The sequence below is a fragment of the Petaurus breviceps genome, unplaced genomic scaffold (genome assembly GCF_028583685.1).
Source record: "Petaurus breviceps papuanus isolate PSGF00001 unplaced genomic scaffold, PetGlider_PUasm1.0 229, whole genome shotgun sequence".
Taxonomy (NCBI): Eukaryota; Metazoa; Chordata; class Mammalia; order Diprotodontia; family Petauridae; genus Petaurus; species Petaurus breviceps.
The window spans coordinates 34,053,432-34,065,045 of record NW_027185903.1 but is presented as its reverse complement, the minus strand read 5'-3'; the positions used below and the strand labels follow the sequence as shown (position 1 = coordinate 34,065,045).

The following is an 11,614-nucleotide window of genomic DNA, read 5'->3' as shown; positions in this document are numbered from 1 at the left end:
CAGATATGTGATGTGGAAACTATTTAAAAGAATTATGATTCTTTTCATTTATCTTTATAGTGAATTAATACCCAGTCCCCTCTTAGGGTATCCACTGTATACATAAATTGATTAGAGGAGGAGATAGAGATGCATGGCAATTAATGCTCTTCTCCTCTCTCCATCTTCCTTCTCACGGGGTCAGGACACTAATGCAACACACAGGACATCTAATCATGAGAAGACTGGTTTACCCAAATAACTGCATGTATACTCTTCCCAAAAGTTTCCTTGGCTCAGTTGATTTCTCCATTGCTAAATTAGGCTCCAGAGGGTTTGCTCTAGGCAGTCAAAATTTAGAGGGTGCTGTCAGACCTTGAAAAAAATGGATCTTAGCTCTTCATTAGCAAGAATAATTTATTGTTTTTATAATAATTTATTATTATAAAAATAATAAATCACATCACAGCAAAAGTTCAAAGGAGAATGAAATGGCTTTCCTTGACTAGGAAATTTATGAGTATATCTTGAATAAAATATTAATAGCACCATCCACATTTTTGTCTTTTAATCCCTATTAACCAAGAAAAACTTTAAATGTATTGAAAGATCTATCTTCCTAATTTACTCATTGTTGTTGCTGTTATCTCACCCTGATGCATCTGATGTGAACTTCCTCTAACATAAGGAAAGCGCACAAAGTGTGAAGAAACAACCTGAAAGGAGGGTGGCATCAAGAATATAACCACATCATCGAGTCAAAAAGAGGAAGGAGAGAAACGAAGGCACAGAGACAAAGTTGGGTCAAACAGCCTGAGAGAAGGGTGAAAGGCACACTGTGACCTGTCAATCTAAAAGGTAAGTTCTTATCCAAGGAGAATAATGAAAGAAACTTGATTCATAAATAACCAATGTCCTATTTTTACTAATAAAACTAGGTTTTGGTTTTGGTTTTGTCTTGTTTTGGAGGGGGTAATGATTCACCCAGAACAACACCTGTAGTAAAAACAAAAGGGGGGGGGTGGAAACATCATGCCATTTTTCTTTGCACAGGAGTAGGGAGAGAAGATTATTTTAATTGAGTTTTACAAGGCTAAGCAAGTTCTTAAACTGAGTATAACACTGGAAAGTAATTTTATGATTAGCAATTGTTTAATACACATAATATCCCTGTAGATTTTATCCACTTTCACTTTTTTGGATGGGAAACAGAGTAAAAAGTTAAGCCACTTGCCAAGCATTGTTGACTGCATATAACAGAATGGGTGCTGCCCTTCTGCATAAACTCTGTGAGCCTCAAATTTGGAATCTTTAAATGAAGAATATGTACATATATGTATCATCTAAATCTATATATGGGGGGAAGAGGCAGAGAGAGGACAGGAGGAGAGAGTGTTATCTCTTAGGATTATTGTAAGCTTCAAAAGTACCATTATAGGAATGACTTCATTAAAAAGAATTTATTAAGTGCTTAGTATGTGCCAAGCACTACAGAAGCTTTGCAAACCTTAAAGCCCTAAATATCAGTAATTATCATTATTCTTTTAAAGGATGGTCTTAGATAAATCTAAATCTTTTATGCTCACAGGGCAAAATTAGAAGGACTCTACCATGTATGCATAATTCTTAGCAGAGGAGTTGATGGAGCTGAAATATTTATTCCTATATTTTTAACATAAAAATAATTAATTAAAACAAATAAATAAATAATAAAAATGCATTCCTATTATACTCATTACACTATCTCACAGGAAATAGGGAACTAATAACTTATTTTTGATACATTAGCTTTTAAAAGTAATGGAATACCTTCTATGAGAAAAGTTTAAAGTGTAACTAATAAGTAGCTATTGAAAGCATGACAATACTATTTTTTTCCTAGTTAAACTTCACCTTCGTTAGTACATAGTCTTGATCAAACAAGAAATGTAGGGTATTTTGTAGCCATTCAGAAAGACATATAAAGACAAGACAAATAATAAAGTTCTATTATAATTAGTGCCTTTACAATGGAGTAAAGACTCACCCCAAGACTATTTTGTTGATTAGGTCACAATGGAAAATTAAGGCACATCCAGTAGTATAATTGTAATTGTATGTAATATGATCATTCCACTCTTCTTTGCAGGGAAGTCTTATATGAGGACAGGTGAAAAGGGAGCACCTTCGTATTTATTTTGGCTAAGGGTGGCAGGGTCATAGATTAAGAGATGGAAGAGAATTGAGAATTTAGTTCAACTTTCTCATTTTTCAGATGAGGAAACTGAGGAGAAGGAAGGCTAATTTACTTGCCCAAGGTCATTCAGGTTGTAAACAGAAGAGTCAGGATTTGAACTCAGGTCCTAGGATTTCAAATTCAGAGCTCTTCCCATTATCCTATGTTACCATTCCATTCCACTGACCCATTTAATATCTCACACACCCCTTACAGGAAATGCTCCAAAATTTCCAAACCACTTACCCAACACCAAAAAATCCTAGAGCTTAGAGTCAAAAGGAGCTAAAAGTGAGACTATCAATCAGAAAATATTTTAAAACTAATGCTATGTGAGGAACCCTATGCTAGATTCTTGAGGAGATGAACAATTTAGATGATAGCTACTACTTCTTCAAGGAGCTTACAATCTAATAGGGGAATAAGATGTCAACCTAGGGACAGCTAGGTGCTGGGCCTGGAGTTAGGAAGACTCATCTTCCTGATTTCAAACCTGGCCTCAGACACTTACTAGCTGTGTGACCCTGGACAAATCATTGAACCCTATTTGCCTCTGTTTCCTCATCTGTAAAATGAGCTGGAGAAGGAAATGGCAAATGACTCCAGTATCTGCCAAGAAAACCCCAAATGGGGTCACGAAGAGTTAAACATGTTTGGAATAACTGAACAACAACACAGGTAGCTAGATTATGCAGTATTAAATAGTGAATATATTAGGGATAGGCTGTGGGTAGGGACTGCACCTGTAGAGGCACGTGGTGGTGTAGTGGATATATAGCACTTGGTCTAGAAAGTTGGGAAGACCTGAGTTCAAATCTAGCCTCACTTAGTTGTGTGACTCTGAATAAGTCACTTAATCTTTCACTTGACTTTACTGTTTTCCCAACTCTAAAATGATGATAATAACAACACTCACCTTGCAGGGGTGTTGTGAGATCAGATGAGATAATATTTGTAAAGTGCTTGTCACACTGCCTGATGATGGTAGATACTATATAATGTTTATTCCCTTTCCCCCTTTCTCTGTAGTTTCATTGGTATAAGAAACTCCTGGATAAAAACTCCCTGTACCAGGGCAGGTTCTCCACAAATTAGAATCTTAAGGAGTGGCCTAAAACGCTGAGAGGTTCATTATCTGCCCAGGGGTCACACAGTCGGAATGTGTCAGTGGCTGCACCTGAAACCAGGTCTTGCTGAAGCAAGCTCTCTAGGGTCATGGTTGTGGGTTCTGGGTATGTCCTTATGCCATCATTTTCCTCTTATTGGATTCACATAACTTTGTGGTCATTTGCTAATTAACAGTATGGAGGCATTTGGTGGCTCAGTGGACAGAGCCCTGGGTCTGAAGTGAAGAAGACTTGAATCCAAATTCAGTCTCAGACACTTCCTAGCTCTGTTAACCTGGGCAAATCACTTAATCTCTGCCTTAATCCATGGAGAAGGAAATGGCAAACCACTCCAACATCCTTGCCGAGAAAACCCCATGGGGGAAGCTAGGTGGCACAGTGAATAGAGCACCAGCCCTGGAGTCAGGAGGACCTGAGTTCAAATTCAGCCTGATACTTGACACACTTACCGTAGTAGCTGTGTGACCTTGGGCAAATCATTTATCTCCAATAGGCTTGCCTTCCCCCCTCCAAAAAAAAAAAAACTGCATGAACAGTATGCACAGGGTCATGAGGAATCTGACATGACTAAAGGAACAAACAACAAAACATCAATGAACAATACAGACATTAACATAAGCCATACTTAAATGTAAAATGAAACAATTGTTTTCAATAGGACTCTACATAGAATAAAGCGGCTCACTTGGTTGATCAATTTCTTACTCCTATGCAAAAGTCAAAGAAGGGAAATCATTGTGTGGGCTTTGTAATAGCAATTTAACTAATATATGCATTCTTTGTTGTAGGTTTCCAAATGACAGATCATTCAACCTTCCTCTTTTTGCATTTTCTTCTATGGCATCTTTATCCATCTCTTTCGATTTCACATTGTAGTTTCGTGAAAAATGAGACAGTGCAGTGGGCTAAAATCGACAACTCACTACTTCATCTATATCTGAATAACTGTGGTGTGAAAACAATAGAGTACAATGGCAACAATCAAATGAAACTGGAATTACTCAACTTGTCTTCTAATCAAATAGAGACTTTACCTGATCAGTTCCTCTCTGATACCCCCAGAGATATAATTCTTCACTTGAAAAACAATCAGCTAAATCATCTTCCAGATTCAATTCTGCAAAACAAGAAACTGACCATCTGTAGCTTGGATTGCATCTTTATGAAGAACTTTAGTAAGTGGCCGAGTAATAAGACCTGTGAAGACATTTTTAAAGAATGTAGAAGTGGGTCAGCCCTGGTGCTTGTCATTCTGACTCTCTTGCTTGCAATTCTAGTCCTCGGTGCCCTGGGCTTGGCCTGGTATTGGAAAAGCTACCGTTACACAAGTCATTTTGCCTTGCCAAAATTTTTGCACAAAAGGAAGAATCAGAATGACTCTGATCCACCACATATACCATGCAACCCCTCTGAATACACTGGTACAAAGCACTTTCCACCATGCCAAATAAAAGACAAGCCATCTGCTCAGTCTAGAGATAACACAGACCAGAGCTATGAAAATGTGGAAACTGGCCCTGCGAGGCGTGCAGAGGAACATTTGACAGATCTTTATGAAAACACAGCCCAATTTAATTCTGAGGAGCATTTATATGGAAATGAATCTTCAACTGAATATTATAATTTCCAGAAACCTCATTGTCTCAATACTCCTTCAGATGAAGATATATATGTTCTTCCAGATTAATAATAGTGGTTCATGTAATTGAATTTCTCTTGGAAAAATAAAGTAAAATTCATTTTTGATTCTATCACTCAACTGAAAATGGGTATACTGAGATTGTCTGATTGCTTTTTACTGGTCAAATGGAATTATCTTTCTTCCATTTTCACCTCCCTGGGACTTTAGCATACCTTTACCACTATTGTTCAGCCATTCGACCTCCTTTTCTTTTGCCTTCCTTCTATAAACAGGCCTTGGTTATAGAATCATGAATTCTGCCTTTACAATATCTCTCATGTCTTTCGCTTTCTTTCCTTTCACACTGTCATTGATCTAGGCTTGTCCCTGATAATTTCAAATCAAACCAACAAATGTTTATTAAACACTTTTAATAATAATAAAAGTGTTTTTAATATGTGCCTATGTAAGGGCTGGTAATAACTAAGAAAGGTTAAAAAAAATAGTCCCTTCCTTCACAGAGCTTGCACTCCAATGGGACTAGACATCATACAAACAATTTTATGTATATAAGATACATACATCGTGAATTGTAGCTCATTCTAAACTCAGAATCAGGTTTTTGACGTAGCCTCCAGATTGACCTGCATGCTTCTAGACTGTGTCCTTTTCGATTCATCTTTCACACTATTTCCAAAGTAACCTTCCTAAAACAGTCTTTTGATCACTTGGTGAGAAAACATAAAGAAGAGTCTGCTTCCAATGCTTTGTCCTCCATTGCTGAGATTTTAGTATGTCATGGGATATGAGATCTAGAAGGCAACAGAGAGAACTTCTGACTCAACCTTCCCCTCCTTATTTTGCAGATGAGATCATAAAAACCCATACAGATTATGACTCTGTAAAAACAAACTCAAACCAATGAGTTATGCTGCTGAACAAGAGTTTTCTCTCACTTCTAATAAAAATGGGGGATGGCAGGGGGGGAAAAGGATCTTTAATTCTACTTTGGGTTAAACAAATATGTTAAACCATCTTAAGAGTCCCTGAAAACCAGTCTAGAGTAAGGTTAGACAATTTATCTTTTATTATCTGATAAAATTAATTTATCTGGGATTATCAAGAAGTAAACTGTTGCATATAAGTGAACTCTCCCTTTCTTAGAATCAAAACTTTCTTTCAGTTCAATGATTTTAACAGAAATATTTCTAAAATATGGAAAACAGCTCTCTGACATTTGAAATATACTGAACTTGGGGTGGCTAGGTGATGCAGTGAATAGAGCATTGGCTCTGGAGTCAGGAGGACCTGAGTTCAAATCCGACGTCAGACACTTAACACTTCCTAGCCATGTGACCTTGGGCAAGTCACTTAACCCTAATTGTACTACCTCCCCCCCCAAAAAAAGAAGCAAAAAAAAAAGAAATATACTTAATTAAACATCATGTAAACTTTTCTTAATTCTTCATTGGCATGATTAGAAATATTTAACAGTGTACTTACTAGGTTGTAATTCAGCCATGAAATAGAGGGCTATGTGTCACTTTACTCAAATATGCCTGGGGCCAGAGTTTCCTTGTGGGTTATTGTGTTTGTTCTTTATTCATTTCCATTTTATCGTTGTCAATTTTTCCCTTTCTTTTTTCACCATTAGGTGGTGTCACCATTGCTGCTCAGTGTTCCATTCTTTAGCAGCATCCTCCCCAAATCTGTTGCTCTTTCTAATATTATTGTCTAACTGGGAAATTGCATAGTCAAATCTGTTAGAATTAGATCTAAATTAAGGGACAATGGACTCTGGGTGATGAAATCAATGGAACTTTCCTGTGACTACAGCACATGAATTTTAATTCAAGGACTTTGTAATGTCTTTTTTCACTTCTCAGACATTAGTGTTGCCCCTGTCCTGCTTGGTCTGGAGAGTTGTGACTATACTATGTGGATAAGTAAGGTATAATTTAGCTCCAGGGTCACAGGATCAGAGTACCACTGATTCAGAGTCATGTGGGTCATATAGTCCACCCCCTCATTTTATACTTGAGGAAACTGACATCCAGAGAAGTTAAATGCCTTATTTACCCAAGGTCATAAAAGTAGTAAGTTAGCAGAGGTAAAATTTGAACTCTGTTCCTCTGGTCAACTTTATTCATCAGAAAGTGGAAGGAAGATTAGCTAACAATTCAAGGCTGTGTAAAAGCCAGATGAAAAATGATGGAAAGAACAAAGAAAGCTCTTCTTCTGGTCCTTAGTGGGCTTAGATGGAGGTTGGATTTAATGAGAAAAGGTCAAAATCTGATGTCTTATTGCAGTGTGGTGGGGACGGCAGGTTCTTGAAGATCATGGAGTTCTTCGGGCAAAAATGTTATCAGGTCCTACCCAATGAGAAAAGCTCTGGGAATGAGCCTAATGATCAACTGTATGCCTGTTGTCTAACAACTAGGCTAAATTCTAAGAGATTTATATTGCTTTCAGGTTAATAATTTTCTTTTTTGGTTATATTATCTCTCAAATATTTTCTGCTAAGATATATGAGGGATTGCTATCTGCATCGGTAGAGGGAGTTCCCCCACTTTCAGCTTTGAAGTACAGATTCAAGTCATTCCCATATAACAATGTAATTTTAATCCAATGAGTAGTCTATACCATTTTATAGACTTGCATAGGCCTCTTTGGGGTTTATTTAAATCACAGAGAAAAAAAACTTGGTTGGAAATATTCCTAACCCTATTTTCAATGGGCAAGAAAGATCCAGGCAGTGGTTTAGATTGCAAACCCAGCATTACTAAGAGAATAGTATTGCAACCACATGGGACTCTCTCCTGTGCAAACTGCTACCCTTTGAGATATCTAATACCTATAACTCTAGCAGTAGGATGTTTCCTTATGCTAAATCCTACAGGGTACACAATAGGCATATAGCTCTTTTGGTTAATGTAAAAACTGTCACTTTAGTCATAGGACTTTTTTATGACTAGACTCTGGAGGAGAGAGTGAGGCAGATGATTTTGCATAGCCCTGCCTCACTTAAATGCAATTCACTTGCAAGTCAAGACGTCACCCTCCTGATGTCTTTGATCCTCTTTGAGAATGAAGGATGAACAGCAATTTGTGAATAGTATTAGCTGTCCCCATGGAGACCCAACTGACCAGGTCTAGTTGGGCAATACTAATGCTTCCTTTCCTCCTCTTTGTCCTTGAACTTCTCCTCCGTTTTCTGCCCCTCTTCCTCTTTCTCCTCCTCCTCTTCTCTCTCTGTCCATGTGGAGAGTCATACCCTTACATATGGATGTTCTTTCCAAAGGAATATATATTTTGATTGTTTATGCTCCCCAAGATATCTTGGGGTTTGAGGGTTAGATTTTTTTCTCACTATTTTTTTTTCAGAAAAACTGGGATAATTAACTCTTTGTCTCATGTAGCTTTCATTTATGATTTCTTGAAACATAGCACTGGTAAATCAGGTTTTGATCAATCCCACTGGGACTCAAATGGGATTGATATGCCTTTAAACCCAAATCACTTGGGCCTCATTGATTGACCAATACTAGATCCCAGCCCAAGCCTCACTTGCTCCTTTTCCGGGTTTTGATGGCTCAGAGTGAGTATAAATAGCAGTTGTCAGGCCAGAAACTCTGACAGTCTTCTCCTGGATTAATTCTTTTGTGAAGTCAAACTAGGCCATCTTTTGCCTCAATTCTTACTTAGTCTTTATGAAAGGAATTAAGATTTTTTTTTAAAGCAATTGGGGTTAAGTAACTTGCTCAAGGTTACATGGCCAGTTATTTTGTGTGAGTGCCGAGTATCTGAGGCCGGAACCGATCCCACGTCTCCCGATGCCGCGGCTGGCGCTCTTACTCACTGCGCCACCTGGCCACCCTAGGAATTAAGATTTTCTATGTTTTAACGGATATACTAATAGTTTAGATTTTTCAGAATTGCCTCTTGGAAGCTCACGATGCAGCTTGAAGTGATCAAATCCTTGACAATGATCATAATCACTGCATTCTTGTGTCTGTGTAGCAGCAAGCACCCCAGCATCCCCCAGTGTGGCTGCCAACACAGGTTCTTAGATCTGCTTTTCTAAAGGAAAGAAACTCAAAATGGGTTAACAAGCTTACTTAAATCAATCAAACATATATCGTTTACCTAGTTCAGGGGGAAAAGGTCAGCACCTCGAACTTCAGAGTATACAGACAGAAGTTACAAGACAGAGAAACAGATCAAGCAGACAGGCTTCCAAACTGTCCAAGCATTACATCCATACTAAATCATAGTTACCAGAGAGGGAAGCATCCACATCTGTGTTTTTCAAAGCTGGGGGGATCTCAACTGCTGCCCAGAGTTTCATCTGATCAAATCACACAACACTTCTCAAAGTGAACCACAAAGGAAAGCCTCCCATCAGGGCTTATACAGCCTTCTCCTAACTCAGAGAATGTAACAACCCTCTTGATCCACTGCCCAATCACAAAGCACCAGGGTGTGGGCGTCCCTGAGAAACAAGCCTCCCACCACAGGCTCCAAGTGCACTTAACCTAGGGGCAGGGAAGATCTTAAAAATTTACATTCCTATAACATTTTGTGTACCTTAAGTGAAGCCAATCAGACAAAGACTGTACAACTTGGTCCCATCACAGAACTCTGGTCTTATGACATATCAAATAACAACCCCCAAAGACCTGAAGCAATGCTGTTCTCACAGAACTTCAGGACACCTATACCTCAGCGATTGTGGGATTTGTGAGCTTGTCCTGGAAACTCAGGCCCTGGGAAACAATTGTTTGAAATCCACCTTCCCCATCCCTTCCCATAGTGATTTATGTTTATAATCTCTATCTTCACCTCAGCAAGGTGGGAGTCTGATTTGCAAATCTGTTCCTCATAATGAAACTGATTAAACTGCTACATGTTTACCAGCACTTTGTCTCTGGCCTGCTGTTTCCTCTTTCTTAGGTTAGAGACTGGATCAGTAAAATCCTGTTAACAGTACCTTTAATCACTGAATTGGTGTTGCCACAGACAAACTGAGACTTGGGAAAGACTTCAGCTTAAGAAGGCTAGGGTCTCCCGCTATAACTGGGGCCATCTCCAGTCATCCTGAACTATGTTTTACTGTTGGACTCAGATGATCCTGGAGGAGAGAGTGAGGCTGATTATTTTGCACACCCCTGCCTCACTTAAATCCAATTCACTTGCAAAACAGGACATCACCCTCCTGTCATTGGTCCTCTTTGAGAATGAAGGATGAACAATAATTTTTCATGACTGTTCTGTTATGAATGCTAGTGCTTTCTCTCTGAGATTTTCCTCTTATTTACCCTGTATAGATTTTCCTTGCACTTAATATTTCATATATTATCTACCCCATTAGATTTTGTGTTACTTAAAGGCAGGGATTGTTTTTGGCTTTCTTTGTATCCCTGGTGCTTAGCACAGTGCCTGGCACATAGTAAGTGATTAATAAATACTTTTTTTGTGTGCTTTTTTTTTGGAGGGGGAGGGCAGAGCAATGGGGGTTAAGTGACTTTCCCAAGGTCACATTGCTAGTTTTTTGTGGTAAGTGTCTGAGGCCGGATTTGAACTCAGGTCCTCCTGACTCCAGGGCCAGTGCTCTATTTACTGCTCCACCTAGCTGCCCCTTAATAAATACTTCTTGACTTGACTTGTTCTGTCTATTGAATTTCACAAAGCATAATTGTCTAGACATCAAAAGTATAATTGATTATTCTGGTCCCCACTCTCTTAAGGACAAAGTCTGTTATACCTCTCCCCCATGGTTCTCTTGTTACCTTAGAGGACTGGGGTGGGAGGAGTGTCTCTTGATTCGGCCATTGGTTCAATTCCCCATAGATGGTGTTTCCCTAATTTTAATGATCCAAGCTCTCCATTTCATTTACCACTTAACAATCAGATTAACTTTTACAAAGTAATATTTCCTTCAAATATTTAACACTAAAAACTACACGAACATTTCTAAGAAAATATCTTCTCTCAGAAGCAGGTTCCTGGGGTGTCCCAGGTAGGTGCTTCTGTCTTAGCTGTCTGGGTATATGCTGAACACCCATTACAGAAACTTCTTTCCAAATGCCACAAATCTGGTGAATAATCCAACTTAAAACAAGTCTACAGAATTTACATGGAATTGAAGAATCACCAGTTTTTCAAAGTAATCAGTCCTCTGCTTTTACATGTCATGCACCTCTTATTTAAAAACTCTTCACATATCAGCCACAAAATACATTCCAGATAGAAGTCACTGTCACCATCGGTAGAGGGTCTTGTGCTTTGTCTTTGGTCTTGAAGAGGACCAATGATGTTGGGACTCGGACCCTGACAGCTGAACAAGCCCTCTCAGGTGTTTGGCCGGCTGATGGCCTGTATTGGTTCCCCATCCCCCAGGAAAAGTGTGCAAAGATACAAGTGTGAGGTTTAGGTCCTGAAGATAATCATGGCATTTACACCCAAGGCCTGGGACAAAGGAGTACACAATGTCTGCAGGAGAAAGTAATAAGAAACGTACTATAAAAGCCTGGATGAAGGGTAATCAAGATGACTCTTCACTTTCACCATTCAGAGAGTCCCGTCTCTTTTTATACACTAGCAGCTTCTGGGTCAGTGATTCTTTCTCATTCCTGTCTGGGGACAACAGGGCTCCCACTCTTTTTCAGCCCT

The 11,614-nt window shown here is 38.8% G+C and overlaps 1 protein-coding gene across 1 annotated transcript; it reads left to right on the top strand.

The window, feature by feature from the left end:
- Window positions 1-716: 716 nt before the first annotated feature.
- Window positions 717-5,070, top strand: GAPT (GRB2 binding adaptor protein, transmembrane). Its single transcript, XM_069096000.1, has 2 exons — window positions 717-837; window positions 4,110-5,070. The coding sequence occupies exon 2, from the start codon at window positions 4,118-4,120 to the stop codon at window positions 5,006-5,008; it is 891 nt and encodes a 296-aa protein (XP_068952101.1). The 5' UTR covers window positions 717-837; window positions 4,110-4,117; the 3' UTR covers window positions 5,009-5,070.
- Window positions 5,071-11,614: the final 6,544 nt, after the last annotated feature.

What these genes read in the sequence shown, in the direction of transcription:
- GAPT (XM_069096000.1), top strand. Translation starts at nt 4,118, where the DNA reads ATGACAGATCATTCAACCTTCCTCTTTTTGCATTTTCTTCTATGGCAT.